This window comes from Arvicola amphibius, chromosome 4 (assembly GCF_903992535.2).
Source record: "Arvicola amphibius chromosome 4, mArvAmp1.2, whole genome shotgun sequence".
Taxonomy (NCBI): Eukaryota; Metazoa; Chordata; class Mammalia; order Rodentia; family Cricetidae; genus Arvicola; species Arvicola amphibius.
Genome location: NC_052050.1, coordinates 65,943,991 through 65,967,691, shown reverse-complemented (window position 1 = coordinate 65,967,691; position 23,701 = coordinate 65,943,991). Strand labels below are relative to the sequence as shown.

At 49.6% G+C, this 23,701-nt stretch overlaps 1 protein-coding gene across 5 annotated transcripts in view; it reads right to left on the bottom strand.

Moving 5' to 3' along the window:
- Positions 1-3,625: 3,625 nt before the first annotated feature.
- Anxa6 (annexin A6) overlaps positions 3,626-23,701 on the bottom strand; it is a 53,728-nt gene continuing 33,652 nt past the window's right edge. For 4 of the 5 annotated variants that reach the window (XM_038329076.2, XM_038329078.2, XM_038329079.2 and 1 more), the window contains exons 12-26: positions 22,707-22,829; positions 21,413-21,471; positions 19,872-19,950; positions 17,973-18,054; positions 16,674-16,768; positions 16,277-16,390; positions 16,092-16,182; positions 14,637-14,716; positions 14,082-14,135; positions 9,799-9,816; positions 8,858-8,951; positions 7,829-7,924; positions 6,020-6,078; positions 4,332-4,454; positions 3,626-4,030 (exon numbers count right to left, since the gene is read on the bottom strand). In XM_038329076.2, coding sequence (XP_038185004.1) covers positions 3,971-4,030; positions 4,332-4,454; positions 6,020-6,078; positions 7,829-7,924; positions 8,858-8,951; positions 9,799-9,816; positions 14,082-14,135; positions 14,637-14,716; positions 16,092-16,182; positions 16,277-16,390; positions 16,674-16,768; positions 17,973-18,054; positions 19,872-19,950; positions 21,413-21,471; positions 22,707-22,829 — 1,227 coding nt within the window. In that variant the 3' untranslated portion in view covers positions 3,626-3,970. The remainder of the gene's footprint in view (positions 4,031-4,331; positions 4,455-6,019; positions 6,079-7,828; positions 7,925-8,857; positions 8,952-9,798; positions 9,817-14,081; positions 14,136-14,636; positions 14,717-16,091; positions 16,183-16,276; positions 16,391-16,673; positions 16,769-17,972; positions 18,055-19,871; positions 19,951-21,412; positions 21,472-22,706; positions 22,830-23,701) is intronic. The other variant, XM_038329077.2, reaches the window with a different exon arrangement.

Sequence of the window (23,701 nt, the reverse complement as noted above, 5' to 3'; positions counted from 1 at the left end):
GTTTTAAAAACAAATGGGCTGGAGAGATGGCACTTGTGACTCTTGCAGAGGACCTGGATTTGGTTCACAGCTTCTACACGGTAACTACAGCTCCAGGGGATCTAGTGTCCTCTTTTGGTGTCTGAGGAGACCAAGCATGTATGTATGATTCATATACATACGTGTAAGTACTCCCCCAACTCAACACATAAAAACAAACAGCAGAAAAGAACAGTGAGGACCTGGAGGGAAGGAGACTCCAGCCTTGAAGCTCATCTCGGAGGGTGACTTAGATGCTAGAAGGCACGGGGTATTTATTAGAACCCCAGACCTTGGAGGTTCAAACTCCATTCAAATCCAGTGATGGACAAGCACTTCCTCTCCGTAGTCACCGAGGGAGGTGAGAATTTCTGAGGCACCTTCTGCACCTAGAACCTCAAAGCCATCCTCCCCATCTCCTACTCTGAGACAGTGGTGGTTTGAACTGCTGTCGCTTCCCTTTTAATTTAACCCCCATCACTTTTGTGCCTTGAGCCTGGGCCAGGAGAGTAATCTCCAGTGCTGTTGTGGAGAGACTCACACAGAAGAGGCACTCACTGGAGCCCTGTAAGGATTGGAACCATCACCATTCATAGCTCTAGCTCCCAGCACTCAGCATGGTACACAGCAGGTATCAGGAGGTATAAGCTCATGAATGAATGATTAATTAGTTAATGAACAAGCTGCTTAAGATTCAGAATGGCTGACTTCTGTGTAAGTACAGCTTGTAGGAGTTGGTGATCTATGCCTGTAATCCAGCACTCTAGGGCAGAGGCAGGAGGATAAGGTTATCTCCATCTCCATGCAAGTTTGGGGCCAGCCTGGGCTACATCAGGAGCCCCAGCTTCAAGAAAAAAAGAAAAGGGGGAGGGAGGGGAGGAAGAAGGGAGTAAGGAAAGAAGAAAGAAACAAAGAAAGAAAGAAAAAAGAAAGGAAAGAAGAAAGAAAAAGAAGAAGGAGAAAGAAACAAGGAAAAAAGAAAGGAAAGAAGAAAGAAAGACAGACGGAAGAAAGGAAGAAAGAAAGGCATGCTTTTCACACGCACAAGGATACCTCGCCACCCCCATGCCCACAACTCTTACAGACTTTCCTGGAATCTAGGAAAGTCCTGACATTTCAGGCCCTCTGGAACTGGATGCAAACTTCCATTTCTGTCACAACCACTTCACCCTATAAACACTGAAATCCTCCCTCTTATGAGCAATCCATGAAGGGCAACACTCTTCAGCTGGAGACAGAGGGGAGGATGAACGCAGAGGCACAGAAACATGCCTTCCTCAACGTAAGCACTGGGCTCAGCTGTTTGCATTCCTAGTTCCCACAACATATTTTGTGATTGCCTTGTGGGGGGGTCTCCTCTCTCCTGGCCCTCATGTTCCTTTGCTTTTTTCCCTAGCTCATCTCCCTTTGAAATACTTAACATACAGACGCACATATAAGCAATCTAAAAAATTTTAATTTACGAGTGTTGTCAGAGTAGTATTCCAGGGCCCTGTTCTCTCCCCCAAGGCAGGGTCTCTGACGGAACCTGGGGTCCCAGTCATCATTCTTTGCTCATTCTCTTTCCTCCCACCTGGGGTTACAGGAATTCACAGCCAGAAACTGCTTTGTAAAACATTATTTTTATTTCATGTGCAGGAGTGTTTTGCCTGTGTGCATTCGCGTACCACTTCATGCTTGGGGTCTGAAGACAGAAGAGGGCACTGGCTCTGCCGGAACTGAAATTCTAGCTGGTTGTGAGCAGCTGCCAATGTTCCTAACCACTGAGCCATCTCTTCCAGCCCCCATGCACAGCTTTTTACATTGCTAGAGATTTGGATTTAGGTTTTCACGAATACACACACACACCATTACCTGTTGAACCGTCCCTTCAGCCCCATTTTTATTTTAAGATGGGGGTCTCGATATGTAGCCTAGGCTCACCTCAGACCTATCCTCCTGCCTTGGCTTCCTAAGTTCTGAGATCAGAGCTGGCCATAGTGACAGCTTTGCACATGTCTATTAGGGCGTCATTCTTCCTTGGCTTGGGTGTCTCTATGATCCAAGGCTGCCCCACTTCTTGAGGTCCAAGCTCAGAGACATCATGGAATCAGTTCTTAGCTCCTGCCACTGAGCCTGGCTCAAGGCAGATGGTGACAACTGCTGCCTTCAAGCCACGTAGATGGTCGGTGAAGCGCTTCGTGGACTGTCTCACTGGATTCCCACAAAGGCTGAGAAGAACTGGGGGCCCATGTGACAGGCAAGCAAACGGAGGTTCAAAGAGGCTACAGTTCACAACACTGATAAAAAGTCTGACTCCAAAAACCATTAGCCATTTTGCTAATTGTTAAATTGGGAAAATACCTCAAAACATTTTTAGCTGACCCTCCAGGGCACCTCGACTCCTGCCTGTTGGAAGAAAGGAAGAGATCTGACAAGTAAGTGGGTTTTTGTTGTTGTTGTTTCAGACTTGTGTATCCAACCCTTCACTATACAAATGGGAAAACTGAGGCCCAGTGAGGTCAATGGATAATGGCTGCAAGGACACCCAGTAAGGGAATGACAAGAGACCAGACCCAGAATCTCCCAACTGTCCACGTGGACAGCTTCTACCATCAACACCCTGAGTGCAATAGCCTCCATGGGCCAGCCAAGTAGACAGCCTCCCATCACAGTCCCTGAAAAACCTCAGATCCAAGTGCAGAGCAGAAGGTGGCCCCGGAAAATGGACAGAGAAGCTGCTGAAGAGCCCCGTGGCTTATCTCTGCCCACCGCTCTAGAAGATCTACTGATGGCATTGTGTCCTTGAGGAGGTCAGAGAGGAAGTACGGGTTGGTTGTAAGGGGAGGGCAGTCAGGGAGTAAGGATTGGGGAACCAGAAGCCCAGGGAGGCTGGGACTTCCCGGGTATACAGCAGGGTCCCATGCCGTATCTTCCCAAGAAGCAGGAGGAGATGAAGGTCCATGGTCTTTCAGTCTCCATCTTCCGGCACTGGGTTATAAATACACAGTGCACCTGTCTTTTTGTTTTTGTTTTTGTTTGTTTATATATGCTTGTTTTCAGAGAGAGTCTTTCTGTAGATCCCTGGCTGGCCTGACCTTGCTATGTAGACCAGGCTGGCCTTGGACCCACAGAGCTCTGCCTGCCTTCTGCCTCCTTAGTGCTGGCTTTAAAGGTGTGCACCACTAGGCTTGGTGGGTACCCAGCTTTTTTATATGGGTTCTGGAGAGTGAACTCAGGTCCTCATGCTTGCACAGAACTTGCTTAAGTGAACAATCTCCTTAGCCCTGTTTCTTCTCTTCGTAAAACAAAGAATAAGAGTCAAGCTGCAGGCTTAGCCCAGAAGGTCAGGGTTAGAAGGGAAGCCCAGATATTTTGGTCTCTCACTTTGTAGATAACAAAACCGAGGCCAGAGAAGGGAAGGGATGGGCCCAAGGTCTGCAGCCCAGGGTGTCGTAGACACAAAGTGAAACCTGGGCATGGGAGTTCCTACCTCAGTGCTTTAGCAGATTGGATGGAAGGTGGGGAAGACCACCGCTCTTTCAGACTAATCTATCTCCTTTATCCCACAATGCTCGCCCGGCACCAGCCACCACAGTCCCCGGCCCCAAAGCATACACATCACTCATTTTATAGACAGAGGCTTGGTTTGTTTTGAGATGTGACAAAGCTTGAATCAGGGCAGGGATTATATCAAGGGACGGAAGCTAGGGAGGGCTGAGGAGGAGGTAGAGGGGAACAGGGGTGAGCGTGATATAGGGCTGTGGTTCTCCAGCCATTCAGCCACGAGCAGGAGGGATAACAGAAGGGACCACCAGGGACCCTCAATGGCTAGAGAGAGCCCCAGCTGAATGGTAGTCCAGCTCCACCCCACACCCCTCCTTGCATAGTCTCTGCAGCTGGAACGATGGCTTGGTCAGGTCACGGTGGCTGGTGCTGCTACTTGGCAGAGGGGCCGCTAAGACCGGTAGCTCTAGTCCTCCCCACCACAGAGAGCAAGTAAAGCCTTCAGGAAGTCTCCAGAGGTGTCACCCTGGCAGGGCAGAGAAAGCAGATTTGTAAGAAAAGAATAATTCTGGTCTAAATACCCTAGCCTCCTAGTAGCCATCAGCCTAGAATCTGTCACCAACAGAGTTGCTGTGCCAAGGCCAGAGAGACCGCTCCAGACACAGGCCCGGTACCCCTAGGAATCAGCCATTCAGAATCCGACCCTGAAGAACTACAAAGCATTGGCACTTCCCCTCCTTTGGGAAGCAGATTGGATCCCATCTGTCATCCCAGGTCTCCTGTCCATTCAGCCCTGCAGCTTCCCACTGAAGAGCCCCTTCTCTTACCTCAATGACCTGGTGTAGAGACTTGTCATATTTCTCAATGAATTCCCTACGAATGTTTAACAGATCTATCTCACTCCGGGAGACCATCACCCTGGTGAGGGTCTTCTCATCCGTGCCAGCACCCTGGGGGAGTCAAGAAGGAGAGATACATGGGGCATGAGGGAGAGGGAGAGCTAGGTCAACAGATGTCTGCCTCCCTGTTGCTTCTGCCCTCCCAAACCAGGGGGGTTATTCCATCACTATCTTCCAGAGACAACTAAAACTCCCTTGGCCAGACAGAGAGGGCAGAGGGTCTGTATGGGCTGAGTGGGCTAAAGCTCACATTCTGCTGGAGCCTCAGGACGTATCCTTGGGAACAGAGTCTTTGTGTCGTTGTGGTTCGGAGGCTGTATCCTTCCCCAAATTCATGCACTGCAGGCCTGGTCGCCAGTGCAGTGTTCATAGCTAGAGATTTGGGGAAGTGGGTCTTAAGGTTTCCAACTTCCTCGACAGGTCAGTGCATTGATGCACATACAATCTGATGGTATTGTTGGGAAGTGGCGAGGGTGAAGTAAGTCCTGGGGGTGTCAGAGGATATCCTTTGTCCTTAGTCCCTTCCTCCTTCTCTGCTCCAGGCTACCAGGAAGTGAGAAGCTCTGCTCTGCCATGTTCTCCTCCCTGACACCACATTCTACATCACCACGGGCTCAAAAGCAATGGACCAGAAGACTATGGATTGAAGCCTCTGAAACTATGAGCTCAAATCCTGTTTTTTTTCCATCCTTTAATTTGATTTTCCAGGTACTATATAGCATGTAATTTGATTTCCAGGTACTGTAGCATGGAGATGGAAAGTTAATTACCATACCATTGTAATGGGTTAAAATGATGTCATGTTGGATTAGGGCCCTAAACCCCACTGGGTGGCATCTAAGGAGAGCAGGGACACAGGCATACACATGAAGATGAAGGCAGAGGCTGTAGTGATGCAGCCCAAACCAAGACACACAAGGGGTTACTGGCAGCCCCCCAGGAGGTAGGGGAAAGTTGGGAAGGGTAAGATAGGGAAGAACCAACCTTGCCATTGCCTTGATTTTAGAACCATCAGAGATTTTGTTCATTCAGTTTGTGAAAATTTGTTACAGAAGTCTTAGAAACTGGCACAGGACCTGGAATATGTGAGCACTAGGGCTCGCTCTCCCTCCAGCTCTGCCATTCATCAGGTATACAGACATGGGGCCAACTTTAGCTGCCCTGTACTGCTCTTTGTTCTTCTAGGAAATAAGAGGGTTACCATGGGCCCATAGAACTGCCATGGGGGTCAACTGTGGTTAGAGGTGGACACAAGGCTCCGGCCTTGGCATGTAGTGAGTTCTCAAGCATTTGGGTTGAATCATTCTTTGATATAGGGATCTATCTTGTGTACCACAGGGTATATTAACATCCCTGGTCACTCCCACCAGAAGCCAACAGCAAAACTCTTTTAAGATTTGGCAACCAGAAATTTGTCTGGATATCACAAATATCCCTGGGGGGAGGGGCACAAAAATCACCCTTGATTGAGAAAGGCTATCTTTGGGCCAAAGGTAGATGTTGATAAACAGCAAAGCGGGGAAACAGCAGCCTGAAGTCCTCGTGGGGGGGATGGCGCACATCTGTGCCCTTAGGTTTGGGAAAGACAGTGCTCATAAACAGGTCAGATGCCATACCTTCATGGACTTGTACAGTTTGTCAGCAAAGAAGAGAGGCTTGTTCTTGACACTCTGGACTGTAGGGGAAGAGAGGAGAGAAGCAGGGAGTCTGGTCAGAGGCTGTGTGTTGCTCAGACCCTGGGCAGGGCTTGCCTCTGTCTACTGCAACCAACCTTCTGGGTCTGCAGATCATTGTTAACCTTCCACGCTCGAAGGTGTTGCTTTACATCCCCTCCACAATGCTTCTCCCTTTTTTGTCCCTATGTTCATCTCTCACTCTGTCATGTGTTGCATTTTTCCTACAGTGAAGATGCTTGAAGCTGACTGAGGTCAGCAGAATATGTAAATGGGATTTAAGCTCTCAAGGATACTGAATGCAGGGCCACCAATTTTAAGTAAATTAAAAGCATGTGAAAAGATGATTAAAAACTGAATTTCTGGGTCTGGAGAGAGAGCTTAGTGGATAAGGGCACTTTTTGATCTTCCAAAGGATGTCCTTTGGGTCACTTACAACTGCCTATTAACTTCAGTCCCAGGAGATATGACAACTTCTTCTGGATTTCACAAGTTACCACACATATGTGGTACACACACACACACACACACACGTCAGAAGAAATTACCTAAAACAAAACCAAAACCAAAACCCCCAAACACCTGAGTTTTAGACTCCACTCTAGATCCTAGAGACATTCTGAGCGTGGGTGAGGTATGTGCGTGGGGTTAATAACTTCCGTGCCACTTGAGAACTGTGTAGAAAGACCAGTTTTCATATCCTGTCAGAGTGCAGAAACTGAGGCAGGTTATTCTGTGTTCTGCCCAGGGACACAATCAAGGGGCAGTTCCTACTTAGCTCCCCAGCTTCCAGTCACTATGCTGCCCTGCCTGTCTGGTGTCACGTCACTCTCGGTGATAAAGAGCCATTGTAAGCAACACTTCTATTTATCTAATCTAGAATACTTCTCCTCCACATTTCAGAATTCCTGAAATTCAAGATACATGTTGTAGTTGACAGAATCCGAAAGCCTTCTATCTCCACCTGCTGGTACAATAAGGAATACACGGGATGCAATATCATGCTTAGCTTTGTATGTACACATATTTACACAGCAAGAAATGAGATCCCAAAGGGAAGGAGAAAGATCTTTGGGCTGTGAGCTGACTCAGCAGGCTAATGTACTTGAAACCAAGCCTAAGGACCTGAGTTCAATCTCCAGGACCCACATAGTAGAGAGAACCAAATCTCTAAAGTTTTCCTTTGACCTCCACATACATGCAATGGTATGCACAGACCTGTACACATGTATTTATGTGCACACACACACAAAATAAATAATAAAATGTGACAAAAAACAAAAAATCCCAGAGAAAGGAGGTAGCTCAGAGGCAGAATGTGGCATGAGAGAACACGCTTAACGTGTGTCTAGTGTCTGTGGACCCTGTGAATGAATGCATTTTGAATGCTATGCATACATATCCTGTGAATCTCATAGATGTATATATGGTGTGTCTCGTGAATGGTGTATACACACACACACACACACACACACACACACACACACACACACACTTCAATCCTGCAGAGCACTGCCCTTCTCTGCTCTCCTGGTCCTTTCCCTGGAATGCCCCTTTTCTCACCCTGTCCCCAAAGCCTTGAAGATGTCCTCAGGCTGCCCCCCATCATACCTTGGCAGGGGAGGTGATCTGAGACAGTGTTGATTCCCCAGTAACAGCAGCACAGGATGATACTAAAGCTACATTCCTCTAGGGAACCTGCCTACATTCCCAGGAATGCCCCAGCTCCTTCCCCTGGTGCCTGCCAATTACCGATGGCCACAAATGCGTCCTTGACATCTCCAGACATCTCCTTCTTGATGACGTGCTCTATGTCATAGTTGGTCATCTTGATGAACTCCTGGAAGACTGGCCAAGAGGGAAGAAGAGGGGGAGGTGAATGCCAGCTGGGGGAGTCACCTGACCTATCTCATGCATTGCTCATTGGATAGGGCTGGGGTGACAGGTAGGTTCTGGTCTCAGAGCAGTCCTAAAGCTTGGAGCCAACTAGGCTATATCAGCACCTTCAGGTCTGGCCAATAGTCCTAGGTCTTGGGAGTTCTGTTATCCCAGCCTGATGTGTAAAAGGAACTGTGCCCAGACCACCCAAGGTGGCCTTCCTCTCTGGGTTCTCATTCCCTGACAGGCTGGGATGGCACTTACTATATAATAATCAAAATGACATCCAGGAGGCTCTGTGTGCCCTGCACAGGCGGACTACTTTATGTTTATTGTAGGTTTGGTATCCTAGCAACCGTGGGAGGTACAACTGAAACCCCAATTCTTAGATAAGGGGATTAAGGCACAGAGACCCAGTCATCTGCTCAGCCACACAGCTAGTAAGTGGGGGACTGGAGTCAAGGCAACCGAACATTAAGCAACAAGTATCTGAGTACTGAGAGATACTGAGCAGATACATGTGAGGCAACAAAAGCCTCAGTGACAGGGGACTTCGGGATTGCCACCACAGACAGCTGTGGTTCTTTACCCCTCTCTGCTTTGTTCCTGGCATCACCGATGGACCACGACAGCACACCTTGGCATCCTTAATACTGCATGTTTCTGAGGTGAAATTGGCTGGCCTTTCCTTATCCTAGGTATTCTACCTACTTTGGTAAGGCAGGGAAGGGAGTTGGCTGAGGACAGGCTAGGGCTCTGGAGTCCCCTACTATTCTACCACTAGAGTGAGAAGAAAGAATTAGGCACTTAGCTGCTCTGCTCTTCACAGAGGACTAGGAGGTTTAGGTCAGATTTGGGGCTCCCACTACCACACTGGAAGGGGTGGGGCTCCGGTAGGCTCACCTCTGCGAAGGTGGGGATAGCTACGGGTGCACAGGACCGTCATGAAGCGAGTCTCCAAGGACGTTTTGTCTCCGCTGGGAGTGTCTGCTATTTCCTGCAGAGCCCAGTTAGGGCAAGGATTAAGGGGGAGACATGAGAAGCCATGGTTAGTACTGACTGTCTCTGCTGAGGCTCAGAGCAGGAGTGGGCGGGGGGATAAGACTAACTATCCAAGGAGATTGAGGTTGGTCCCCTCTCTCCTCAACTCAAGCATCATGGTCATTCCATCTCTCTTTGAAGTCCTCAGGACCCAGAAATGGGGCTGGAGGTGGGTACAGGGACTTGGTCCTCCTACCCAGTCACCACACAATCCCTCTGGGGAGCATGGACACGTGTATGAGCAAGCAAAAACTGTCCTAGCCAGTTTCCCCTAGTTGGGGTCAAGGGCAAACAAATCTGTATTCTACCATATAAGTTTCCACAAAGAGGCCCCAGCCAGCTATGATCCTATTTGTGTTCTCTTTTAAAAACTCACTTTAAAAATTAAGATGAGCCAGTTTAAAGGCAATAATCATCGCTGGTGATTATACAGCACAAAGCGGGTCCAAGAGGCATGGATGAATGGCTAAAGCTTGGGCAACACTAGCTTTGCTCCCAACTCCCATTTTTGAGTCAGGGTCTCGTGTAGCCCAGGCTGGCCTCAAACTCTCTAGGAAGCTGAGGATGACCTTGAACTCCTGATCCTCCTACCTCCACTTGCCAAGTGCTGGGATTATGATCATGCACCATCACACCTGGCCCTTTTTAAACTACCAGGGTCCTTAAAAGGCCCGGAAGGGGAGAGAGAGAAGCCGCGAGGGAGGGTCCCAGACATTGCCCAGTCCTGCCCCACTCAGCCCAGCGCCAGCACAGCAGGGCTGATTCAGAAGCTGGCACATCCCCGTGAAGAACAGAACACTCACCAAGATCTCAGCAGCAACCTGAGAGTGGGGAGGAGAGAGAGGAGGGAGAGAGGGGAGGCAAGAGTCAGAGGCCGGAGTGACTGGTCAGAGGACCCTGGAGCCCCAAGGCCTAGCTCAGAGTGGCAGAGGTCCCGAGAGACCCCAGGGTCACACTGAAGGACTGGGAGGGATATCTCCTTCCTCTAACCTCTGGGCTAGAACTCAGAGCAGAAGACAGGTCTGGGAATTTGTTTGTTTAGTTTTGGGTTTAGTGTGTGTTGTGTTTGGTTTTTCTGAGACAGGGTTTCTCTGTGTAACCCTGGCTGTCCTGAAACTCACTCAGCAGATCAGGCTGTGCTCAAACTCACAGATCTGCCTGCCCCTGTCTCCCAGGTCCTGGGATTAAAGGTGTGTGCCGCCACCACCCTCCATTGAGAATAGTTAAAGTGTAGCTCCCCAGAAGAGGAATGACACCCTTTATACCCAGTACTCGAGGACAGCCTGCAGGCTCCAGCCTGTCTGACAGCTAGAAGAAGGAAAGCCCCCTTCACTAGCCTACAGAGCCACTGGGCAGGGGACGGGGCAGGCACAGATTCTCTGTAGTGAATCAGTATCAGGCTCTGTCACCTTAGCTTCCCAGGTCACAGACAGAAAGACAGGACAGACAGCTGAGGTCTGGGAGTTACAGGCACGCAGCATAGGTGGGCACTACGAGCATTCTCCTTAAGAACAGCTTGTGGGGCAGACATTGTGGCCAGGACTTTTGTGAGCCAAGATGCTCTAACCCAGAATGTCTGGGAATAAATCCAGCTAGTCTCCATGCGCCTGAACTGTCACCTTAGTCCTTTCCCCAGCGTCCCGCCAACCATCGTATTCTCCTGCACAGACCAAGATGCTAGTCTTTATTTATTTAGTTTTGAGACAAGGTTTCACTATGTAGCCCTGACTGGCCAGGAACCCACTACATAGACCAGGCTGGACTGGAACTCACAGAGATCCGCCTGCCTCTGCTTCTCGAGTGCTGGGATTACAGGTGTGCACCGCCACACCTGGCTTCTTTCCTTCTTCTCTTTGAAGAGAAGGTCTCACTCTATAGCAGCCCAGGTAGGCCTTAAATGCCCAGCAATCCTGCCTCCGCCTTCTGAGTTATGGGATTACAGAAGATGCCACAGTGTTCAAGGTCCCATGGAGCTTTAAAAAAGACTAAGGGGGTTGGAAAGAAGGTTCTGTGGATAAGAGCAGGCACTGCTCTACCAGAGGACTTGAGTTTGGTGCTCAGGATCCACGCCAGCCAGGTGACTTACAATTGCCCATAACCTCAGCTCCAGGGGAGAAGCTGCCCTCTTCTGGCCTCTGCAGGCACTGCACTTATGTACTCATAGAAACACACACATTAAAAAAAAAAAAAAAAAAGGTTAAGACTGAGATAGTAGAGAAGCTCTAAGGCCCTGGGTTTGAACCACAGCACCATAAAAACAAGACTTCTCTATATGATTTACATAAGTCCATATGTGCATATGTATTGTATATACTGGTGCTTCTTTTATCTAGATGAAAACGATACTCATTGTCACCAGGAGGTACATACATGGACCAAGTGTCTACCGCATGAGGCCAGAGTCAGGCAGCTCCTTTACCCACCCTAGAATTTTACGATCATATTCCCCATTGCAGAAATACTTAATTTCATTTTGGCTTAAATGTCAAGCCATGGTTTAAGGCTTATGGGCTACTCGGGGCTTTCAATACTTTCAATCACCTCGTTGAGTCATGGGGGGCATTGTGCAGAGTGAAGTAAGCCAGCTACAAGCACACAAGTCCCTAAGGTGATGTTTGCAGAGGGGTCAAATCCAGAGACAGAAGGCAGGCTGTTCTGGGTTAGAGGGAGAGGAAACGAGGAACCACTAGCTCATGGGCTCAGAGTTTCAGTTTTGTTAAAAGAAGAACGGTTGGGGGCAGGGTAGCAACAATGGCTGTGCAGTGTGAATGCATTGGATGCCAGGGAAGAATGACTAACTGAGCCAGGGAGAGGACTCGGCCAAAGCACTTGCCAGGAGCACCTGCTGAGTTTGATTCCTGGAGCTCACACGGGTGTGTGTGTGTGTGTGTGTGTGTGTGTGTGTGTGAATATCTGTAGTCCCAACACTCCAGTGAGAGCTGGAGAAAGCTTGCAAGGCCAGTAGCAGCGGGACAGAAGAGACCCTGCCTTGGTAAAGTGGGAGGAGAGAACTGGCTTTGAAAGTCACTATAGGCCACTTCCCTCCCGCTTCATTCTTTCAATAATGCTTTTGATAGAGTCCTGAAACTCACTATGCAAAACAGGTTGGGCTTGAACTTGCAGGGAGCCTCTGCTGGACTTACAGGAGAGGTTTATTCTGCCCATCTTATTTTAACTGCTATAAGCAGGAAACTATATATATATATATATATATATATATATATACATATATTCACATATATATGTATATATATTCCGATTTGAATAACTATATTAAGTGATGACTATGGGGGATAGGTTTTTTTCCTTTAGTTCTATTTTATCAAGTTTTATGAAAGAGATAAAACCTTGTTAGTTGTCAGAAACTGAGCTGACGCTGTAGCAGGACCTGCTCCTTATTCACGGAGAAGCTGTCGAGCCTCTGTCAATGCAGGGCTCTGGTTCAAAGGATCCCTCCACTGCCTCTACCCTGGTTCTCTCTCTCTCCTTCTCTTGTAAAGCAGTTGCTGGGCCAGGACCACCACTGCCCCACTGGGATCCAAGGCAGACCAGGTACCAGGCAGCAGCATCCCCTAGAGATGGTGTCATTCCCTAGAGAACAGATGCTGGTGAAATCTAAGATCAAAAGCCCCTCTGCTACACCATGAGGATACTCACAAATACTAAATAAATACCTATTGTGTGTGAAATGTGGGCTCAGTAAACGATGGTGGGGTTACCCATGGTTAGCGCCTATGAATGTACTTATATATAATTGAAAACATCCTTTTGACTGGGATCCTGGAGTTTCTGACACTATAATTCCAGAACAGGATTGGGCAACTGAGCCATGGTTTCTTGAGCAAGGAGCTGTATGGGGGATGATGGTGTTGGGTCCTAGAGGGTATTGTATAAGCTAGATTGGAGTCAGGTGGACCTGAATGTTGATCAAACTGAAGCCACTCAGAAACTGTGGGCCTGTTGAGGCTGCTTTTCTCCGCAGGAAAAACAAGATGGTACACAGGGTGCCCCTTCTAAACTCTGTAACAAGGGCTTGGGTGTCGATGGGGTTTTTGTGTTGTTCTTTTGGAGACAGGGCCTCCTGGAGCTGAGGCTAGGCTCCTGCTCTTCTGGCCTCAGCACCTCCCACTGCTGGGGTGTGCCTAATTTTGTAATTTCAGTTTTGTTAGGCTACCCTAGGGACTGCTGAGTTAACACTGGTGTCTCAGCTCCTGTCTGCTGGTGAAACTGGGGGCTCAGCGGGGACTCTGGGTTGGTCAATGCTCTTTCTAGTGATCAGCTGTAATTCCTAGATGCTAGCGTTACCATTGGTGGCATCTGTGCCCATCCCCAGCATGGGGCAGTTCTTGCAGCAGGTGGGGATGGGACAGTCAGAACAGATAGAGACCTGGCTCAGGTCCATGGGGACAACAGTGAGGACCTCAGTGGGGGCTCTGCCACCACAGTGTTCCTCAGGAAAATGACTTGGGGCTGCCCAGCCTCTAAGTGCAGCTTCAGAGAAGCCTGAGAAGCAGAGTGGCCAGGAGCGCTGGTGACCCCTCCCCCACCACTATTTGGTGGTATCTAGGCATCACTGGACACAGGGTACCTGGATACATTATCAGTGAGTGACAGCGGCACCTGCCTTTAGGAGCTTGCTAAAGTTTGCCAAGTCACCCCTTTGATTTTTGTCCAGTTTTTCAGACAGGAAATCCAGACGTTTGGTTCTCAGGCCTTTTTCCCAGCAAGATTCCAAACCTACTGTCTCTGGGTCAGCTCTCCTTGCACCAGATTTGCTGTGTAATTTGAGAAACCAGTCACCCTCTTGGACTTCCATTTCCCACAGCAGGCTTAGAGGTTTGACCCGGGCGATCTATGATTGCCTTATTTATAGTGCTGAAGGTCCCACAGTCCACATGGGAAGCACCAGGGAGGTAAGTTCCACCCTCCCACCCTATGCTATAAACCCTCGAGCATTTGCTTTGTAGAGCAGACCTAAACATGTCAGTCAAACCAGCCATGTCCCAGCCAGGAGCTTGCCCCACCTGAGAGTCATTGCCTGGCAGGAACCCGCCAGCTGTCCAGTAGAGATGGGCGGGAATCTCACCTGAGCATCTTCCCGGGCTTGGTCTCGGTTTTCTCCTCCTTCCTCGCGATTTCCCTGTCACAGGACCATCGAGAAGTCAGGCCTAAACATTCCCCCACAGGCACCCTACAGTCACCCGTAGGTCTTGCTCAGTCACCTCCCTGCACCCCTTTTCATCTTTTACAACGTGAAACAATTCCAGGGTTGGCCACGTGGCCCCAGGGTTATAGGATCACAGGACAGAGCCACCCATGTGGTTCTGGTCTATATGAAAGAGACCAAAAAAGTGACAACACCAGCCATCAAAAATGGATTCTCATAGGGTGGCGGTGGCGCACGGCTTTAATCCCAACACGTGGGAGGCAGAGGCAGGTGCATCTCTGTGAGTTTGAGGCCAGCCAGGGTTACACAGAGAAACCCTGTCATGAAACAAAAAACAAAACCAACAACAAAAAAGGGAACAATAGAGATTTTGAGGTGGAACCCCAGGAGGCAAGGGGGTAGGAGTGGGGGTGGGGGCATTCTCTCTTCTATAGTCCATGGATGAATGGGCCTCAGAGCCATAACTTCACTCACCGTGGCCAGAGAAATGAGGATCCTTCTGAAGTGGCCAGATGTGTCTGAGCTCAGGGCATCCTCCAGGGACTTGTGATAATCTGCGATAGGAAGAAAGGTGTGAAAGGTGTGAGCAGCTGCCGGCCAGGAGGCCTGGAGAGTGAGAGTCACACCTGAGCCAGGGCTGTGTCAGCAGGAGAGGTGGGAATGAAGGAGTCAGTCCTTGAGGGCATCCAGCTATCTTCCTGCTGATGGGGAGGCAGCTGGTACTGATACCTGCCCCTCCACACACCTGCATCAGCTCCCAAACGCTCATGTTCATTATCTTCTCTCCCATTCGCTGGCCATTCATTTGGTTGTATTGTTGAGAAGTGATCCCAGGACCTTGTGCATGCTAGGCAGGGCTCTGGAGCTATACCCCCCACCTTCCCCCACCCTCTACACCTTCCAGTACACAGCACTCACTGAACCTCAAATTTTATCTGGGACCTTAGTGCCTCTCTTCCCCCACTTAAAACGACTGTGGTCTCAAAGCTCTGCAAGAGGAAAGCTGTTCCTAGAACAGAAGTCATAGTGCTTTAGAATGAAAATACAGCACCACTTGACTAAAGCTTAACAGTTTCAATACAATATAGTGTCATGGGAACTCCTTCAATTGCAATAGTATCACAGTGTAGCGTGGGGTATAACAAGGCAGGGGAGACCGTTCTGAGGGTGGGTCTTCGTGTAACTACTCAGGCCCCATTCCCATGAAGCTGCCCTCCCTCTCAGCAGGCTAAATGTTCTCTCTGCTCCCCAAATTCTATCTAAATTGTCTTCTACAACCAGGACTCTCTTGGGGTAGCTGACTTTCCCTAGATGGGGGGGCTAGGTACACTAAGAGGTTTGTTGAAGTCCCATAGAAGGGCTGCGGACACAGCACAGTCAGTAAAGGGTGTGTCACATGAGCACAAGGACCTGAGTTGGAGCCTCAGACCCACGCTCCCAAAACCAAACAAAACAGGCACAGTAGTGCACACTTGCTATCCTACAGCTGGGGATGGGAAGAACAGAAGCTGGGCTTCGTTAGCCATCAGCCTTGCAAAACTGACCAGCCCTAGGCCAGTAAGAGACCTGTCTCAAAAAGCAAGATCAACAGGAAAGGGTGCTTGCTGCCAAGCCTGATGACCAATCAAGCCTGAGTTCAATTCTTGGAACCCACACAGTAGGAGAGAATGAACTTCAGAGTTGTCCTTTGACTTACACACGCATGTGTGCATGCGTGCGCATGCACACACAACTTATAAAATATAAAATAAGGTGGGTGGTATCTGAAGACACATGTGAGACCGAAACCTGGTCTCCATCAATACGCATATCCCTGCATGCGCACACACACAGCTTCACGGAGGTGGTAAGTCAGAGCTGTGGGCTAATACTGTTAGCTGGGGATTCCCTGTTTCCCAGCAGCACTGGGCCCCGCCCTCCCACACTTACCCTCCTTGTAGGCCTCGTTGATGGCCCGGATTTCAGCATTGGTCCGAGTAGCCAGGATTTCAATAAGAGTCTTTTCATCTGTGCCAGCTCCCTGGAAAGTCCACGCAAAGGACATGTCCACTGCGGTGCTGACCCTGAATACCGGTACCCACCCCATCCCATCCTCTAGTGTGTGTGCACTGTACCTCCATAGCTTTCTTCAGCTGCTTAGCATCATAGTGGGCTGGGGGCATCATGAGACCCAGGATCAGCCTTGCCAGGTCTCCCGAGATCTCAGACTTCAAGTCAGCCATTAAATCCTGCAAGGACAGAGCCAAGGTCACACCAGTCTCAGATCTACATAGAAACTGCCCCCATCTTTGATTGTGCCCCCACTAAGCCATCCCATACACACATGGCTCGCTGATCACAAGGAACTAGGGGAACAGAGTGACCCAAGGCTAGAACATTCCAAGACCAGGTGGAGGTCTCATTACCATGAAACCCCTGGTGCCTGATTATACAGAGCTGGCATTGCCAGGCTGAGTTTTACTAGGGAGGTGTAATGGTCTGAGACCCAGACGAGGGAGGGAGGACCCTTACCCGGCCAAAGTGAGATTTGAAGGTCTGTCGGATCTGCTGCCGCTGGGCATTGCTACGGTGTGTGATGATGTCGATGATGGTGGCTTCATCAGTTCCTGGGTCACCAAAGCCATATGCCTCAGAGGAGGTCCTGTGGCTCAGCTTTCCCAACATCCCCCCACTAAGAGTTCCCACCAGTCTCTATCAGGGTAAAGGCCTGGGTTGGTGGCCATGTGGTCCTGGCCCTTCTGGGATCCCTGCCCCAGGCGCCTTGCTTTCTCCTGTCGGGCCACTGGATGAGATAAAACGACATCCAGGAAGGTGGGAGGCACTGGGTGATGAGCACCTGGTTGGCAGTTGGGGTGACAAGCAATGCGTTGGGTGCCAGAGCCTCTGAGTTCTAATCTTGGCTCTGGCAATTGCTGCCGACCTTGGGAAGGTCCTTTTCTCTTTCTGGGTCTCAGTCTCCACACCTCTAACATGAACAGGACCAAGTAACCACCAAGAGATCCTTCTAAGCCTGTGGATCTCAGCAGTCAGAGACTGTGTTTCCTTTGTCCTCAACTCTCTGACGGTGGCTCTCAGGTCCCTCTATGTACAGCAGGTCGGCTGAAGGCATTGCGGGCACTACCTCCTGCCTGCCAGGCGAGTGCCACCAACCTCAGGTCTGACACAGGGATCTGATTTTCAGAGCATTTGCCCCCATAGTCTTGGTCATAGAGATGCTGTGTAGGCATTACTCTCCTGAGAAGAGTTCACTGAGACCCAGGAGGTGCAGGACCCCTTGGGAGGAGGAAAGACACTAGAAGCCAACTCCCCATTCCCCTTCCCAGCAAGGGCTTTCCAGGCCCAGGCCCAGTTGGGTGCAGGCAGCTGACCATCCACTCATACAGTGGCTGTTTTTTCCCACTGTCAGCAAACACAGCCTGGAGGAGTCAACAGTTGCAGTGCTTTGAGTTCTTAGGTCAATGGACTTCATTTTACACACTGGGAAAGTGAGATCCAGAGCGGTTTAAGGACTTATCCAGAGTCACACAGAGTCAACACCTAAAGTTTCATGGCCATTACTTTCTTCCACGCCAGGCTCCTGCTCAGAAACTGGAGGACAGACACTTAGGTGTCCATAAAAGACTCCGGTCAAGTTCATTCCAAATCCTCTCCTATCCTTCCCTCCTACCTGAGGTGGAGGAAGCTCCCATACACTCCTCCTCATCCTGCAGAGCCTAGCTAGAGGGTTCATTCCTCCCCTTGCCTAGCCCCTTACTGCCAAACATTCCAGGCTGCTGCCCAGAGGCCTTCTCTGGTCCTCGTCATCCTTACCAATTCCCTTCATGGCTTTCCGCAGGGCCTTGGCATCAGCATCAGGGTTGAAGTCATTGGCTGCATACACAGTACCCCTCAGCTGTGAGAAGGAAAATGAGGCTCAGCAGGTGTCTGGAGGCCCCTGGGGAGTCAGATCTAGAGAGGGGCATGCAGAATGGCAGGGGCTTTCCAGGCTGAGTCCCAAGCCAAGCAGCCTGGGGAAGAAGGCACAGCAGACAAAGCCCACTCAGGGCTGAGAGAGCAGAGAGTCTCAGGCCCGGAAATGGGTGAGTGCTGGACAGGAAAGGGGGTAGCTCCTGCAATTGGGCTTGGCTCAGTCCCAGCTCCAGAGGCTGACCATTCCACTGGGGCCCCAGCATCCTACCCACCCTGCCCTGGTGCCCTGATGTTGGTGTAGACTTGGCTCCTCCGTAAGGAGGCCAAAGGACTCAGAAGCAGAATAGTTTCCAAATTTTAGTCATTACCCAATGACGTTCGTGCTGCTTCCTATATTTGCTATTTCTTAATTTCTTTTTTTTAAAAAAATTTTGCTTCAGTGGTTTTTGGGTTTTACTGTTGTTTTATTTTGTATAGAGACAGGGTTTCACTATGTATCTCTGCCTGGCCTGGAACTCCCTAAAGAGACCAGCATGGTCTCAAACTCAGAGATCTGCTTGCCTCTGCCTCCCTGGATGTTGGTAATAAAGTGAGCATCATCACACTTAACTAGACCAGTCTGGTCTTGAACTTATCTCTATAAGACATATCTCTTGTCTCTGCCTTCTGAGCCCCGGGTTTAAAGGCATGCACCACAATGCTTAAACTTTTATATATACTTTTAATATCCTTTTGTGCTAACAAGTGTCTGCCACATAATGGACATTTAAAAAAATACTTAACAAATAAATAGGTGAAAAGATATTTTTCCATGATGGCAATTAAACTGAAAGCCTCCTGCTTGCTAGGTAAACACTCTACTACTGAGCTATATCCCCAGCTTTGAGATAAAAATAACTTTATACTTTATATAGTATCGCAATCTAGAAAGAATGTATCCTATGTCATTAACAGGTGATCACAACAATAAATGTAGTGCCTGCCCCTACTCAGGTTAAAGGTCACCATATTTAAGATGGTATTGCTTGCCAAGACCACAGAACTTTAGGCCAGCTCCCTTGGCTCTTTTTGTAAAGGGCTTGCCAAAAGCACTGAACTTAAGGCCTCTGTGTCTAAGGGCAGCCACCTCGGACAGCACCAAGCTGATTTTACTTATCAGAAAGGCTGGTGGAACTGAAAAGGGGCAGCTCTCTTTGTGAGGGTGGTTGTTACTTAATGCCGTGGGAGGCATATCACCTGAGGTCTCCTGCAGTGCTAGTGTTTGCCTTCAAATTTAAGGAAGAGTAGAGCATCAGACTTCAAGAGCCTTTGGGCCACCAGGACCGCCATGTATAACCCCCTTTCTTGAAAGGTTCAGGCATAGAGGCCACGAGGAGGGTGAGGACCCAACAGTGTCTAGATTGGTTTGTCATGAGCCTCTGTGAAACCTTTCATCCTGTCCTTTGTGGCCCCCCAGGTATGAGGGTGCTCAGGAGTACACCCCTGAATCCTAGGGGTACCCTCTGCTCTACCGAGGGCTGCTCAGTATGCGAAGCCCAGCTGCCAGGCCCAGGATGCAGAGGCCCCCACGGAACCAGCCCAGTCTCACTGGAGGAAGCCCTGTTAGTAGAGAGCAGGCAGAACACTTCCCAGGATTGTTAGAACCAAGGCAGGAATCTGGAAGCTTCAGGTGTAAGATGTCTCAGTGAGGGTTGGCCACCAGGGGGCAGCTGGGGGTCAACCAGTTCAGCAGGAAAGGCGCAAGCAGAAGTGTGGAAGGCAGTGATCAAGAGGCCAAGCAGGGAATGGGGAGGGTCTGACCTCGACTCGGGACACTGCACTAAGTTCCCACATCTGATAGGCCACCTGTGCTGCCTCCGGGAAGAACTGGCCAGCCGCACTGGAATGGAGGGGTTCGGGGAGAGGATGGGAGGGAATGTCATCATGGGCAACACCCCATATGTCCAGCACACTCTTATGCCCAGTACTCACAGTCAACACGCACACACACACACAAAACCAACAACCAACACAGGATGAGACACCCACACACATTCTTGTTTTGTTTTGTTTTTTGAGACTGGGTTTCTATGTAGCTTTGGCGCCTGTCCTGGAACTAGTTCTTGTAGACCAGGCTGGCCCCGAACACACAGATCAGCCTGCCTCTGCCTCCCAAGTACTGGGATTAAAGGCGTGTGCCACCACTGCCCAGCTACCCACACACATCTAACACAAAGACACACAGACCACTTGAGACCCCTTGGTAAGATCACAATGTACACCCTAACACATGTACCCTAACACACACACACACACACACACACACACACACACAACACCAACACAGACCTATCTGGCTTTACTTCTTCTCCAGCCTGAGTTCATCACAGAGGACCCTCTCTAGTCCAGAGAGTCTTCTGTCCTCCCTGAGCTCCTATGCAGTGGAGTTTTCCCAGCAGCCTTGTTGGTCCCAGGCCCAAGTAGGACAGTCCCTCAATCTCTTCTTTCTTCCTTATAGCATGGATGCCTCCTGTCTCAAATCCCCTCTCAAATAAGCCAAGGGCAGAGTATGGTTGAATCACTCCCATACCTTTTTCTGTAAGGCACCCGGACCTGTGAGGGGCCAGTGTGTGTGGCACGGGATTTGTGACCTCTGTGGCCCAAGCATAGTCAATGGGAAGCTCTCAAATCCCTTCTTTAACTGGCCATTGAACCCTGGAGAAGGAAGCCAAAGCACCCACAATTTCCTGTGTATAAATAGGTCATGTCCTGACATAGTCACCTAGTTTAATAGTTCAAGAAGGGCCCCTGCATCCTGCCTGACACCTCATCTCTTTCCCCAGATCTCCACAAAAGCCCTGGTGGTCACAGGAAGAAGCCAAGTCAATCCTCATCACCAGGCCTTCTTAGAGGTGACTCCTCAGACCTTCTTCTCCAGGCTCTTTTGTGTCAAGGTCTCACTATGCAGTTCTGGCTGGCCTGGAATTTGCTTATGTAGACCAGGCTGGACTCGTAGAGATCCACCTGCCTTTGGGGTGTGCCACCATGCCCAGCTTACGTCCTCTGAGTTCTAATTCCTGGTCCAGACAGCAGACTGACTTCTAAGTCCACACAGCCGAGAGTTCCACATACAGTAGATCACACCTGTTCACACACACACACACACACACACACACACACACACACACACACACACTCACACACACCATGACAGCAGAGACTGGAATGCCACAGGTCACTTTTCCCTCATCTGGCATTCCAGCCTCAGGAGAGACCCAGAGTCATGTAATCTCCCATCTACCGGGGACGGTCACCAGAAGAGTCAGGCCACCCGTCCATCCCGAGGCCCTGGACACACGTACTCATCGTCTCCCCCACACAGCTTCAACAGAGCCTTCTTGTATTCGCCCGAGGTATCATTCTGGGGAGAGAAGAGGAGAGGTGACCTTAGACACAGCCCCGGCTCTTCTGGGACAAGTGGGGGTAGGCAGAGCACTCACTCACACCAGCCCTGCCTCTCCTCCTGCCTGCAGTGGCTCAGGCCACCAAACAGTACAGTGCGGGTCACCATCCAGCAATCAGCGCTCTGGGAAAGACGGGAAGGAACAAGTCTCTAGAGCAGGTCATCTGTCACATTTCCTGAATACTTCCAGTAATAGCCATCCGCTGCCATGCTGATGTCATTAAAACATGGAATTCCCAGATGCTTGCTATTCTCCGTGACCCTGGCGTTCCCCTGTCCCAGGTGCAGCACATGCGGGGGAGACATTCCATGGAAGTGCAGGTCCATGAACAGACCCATGGGAAGCCACTCAAAGTCAAACAAATATATGATCAAGCCACATGATGATATAGATGTCTTATTCCTTGAGACTTTGGAATATTAACGGCTATGAGAAGTTCCAAGGAAAAGACCCTGGGCAACAACATCATTGCTTATTCTAGGTTTTTCCAAACTTATTTCCCCATGGAATGTCCAGGCCATGATACCCATAAAAATCCTCTTTGGATACCATTTATGAGTACAAATTGGATCATTTCCTCATTTCCCCTGTGGGCTTATAAAAACTACTATGTCTAATGATCTCTTGGCAAGGCCTCATGGGACGGCCACCCCTGAGATAGCACTACTTACCCAGCAGACCCCAGCGTTTTCTAATTAATGCTCACTTGGATGCTTCCGTGAACTCTATACAGACTGTGGACACCCGCTGCTCTTGGGACAGCACCCTGGCCCTTAAAGACTATTTGCAAGTCCTGCAGGATCAGTCATGCCTTACTTTTACTTAAATGTATGAGTGTGTGCCGCAAGTATGCACGTGTACCATATGAGTGCCGTGCCTGAGGAAGCTGGAAGTGGGCACTAGATCCCCTAGAACCAGAATTATAGATAGCTGTGAACCCTCATGCGAGTGCTGGGAACTGAACCTGGCTGCAGGAACAGCCAGTGTTCTTAATAGCTGAGCCATTGCTCCAGTCTCCAAGCTTTCCTTTTTAGCCACTCCAGTCACCAGCTCCCTTGATGCTTGAACTTCCTTGAAAATGCCCTAAAGCAAGAGCTCTTGGGATGCCCAAGACCCACATGCTCCTGTGTAGAGGTTCCCAAGACCTAGGCGGTGGAGGGAGCTCCCTGCTCCCCTCCCCAGTCCTGCTCACCTTGATCATGCTGTACAGCGACTTCTCATACTTGGTTCGGAAGATCTCCCGAATGTCAAGCATGTCCAGCTCGCTCCTGGAGACCATGATGCGGATCAGGGTGTTGTCTCGAGTGCCCAGGCCCTGGAGGACACGAGGGCATGAGGGACAGCACTCAATGGCGAATGTCTGACCATCCGCTCTACACTTTTGGAGTAGCCAAGAAGGGCTGGGAGAGCCCGCGCTTGGGGATCTCCCATAGCAAACGTTCATTTGTTCTAATGTGCCATGAAAATGTCAAAGGTGTCTGTGTTATATGAGAGAAGGCCTGGGAAATGCCGTCCTTTGGAACACGCCTAGAGGGAAACCAGCTGCCTGGTGACAGTGATCAGCATTATGAATGTGGAGAGATAACTGACAGATGCCAAAGTGTTTTCTAAAGTGGTCTGATATACATAGGAACATTCTGCTTTGTTACTTATTTTTATGGTTTAAAACTTTTTAAAGATTTATTTTTATTTTCATTCATGTATCTACTTGTATGTATGCCATATGTGTGCAGGTGACTGCAGAGGACAGAAAGGCTATGAGATCCCTTGGGTTAGAGTTACAGGCAGTTGTGAGCTGTTTGATACAGGTTCTGGGAACCTAATTCAGGTCCTCTGGGAAAGCAGTAAGTGCTCCTAACCACTGTGACATCTCTCCAACTCATAAAACCTTTCAAAATTACATATTTATTTGTGTGGGTGGGTACACACATGGCATGGAGTGTGTATGGAAGTCAGAGGCAAGCTTTGGCAGTCTGTTCTTGCCTCCCATCATGATGGTCCAAGGACTGAACTAAAGTGTTGAGCTTGGCAGCAAGCACCTTTACCTGCCAGCCTGGTTTTGTGCTTTTGTGACAAGGTTCAGGAAGACCTTGAACTACAGATTCTCCTGTCCCACCAAGCCAAGCTGTGGGAACGCAAGGACACACCACTTGGCTCTGCTTTATTTCTTTATTTATCCACCCATTT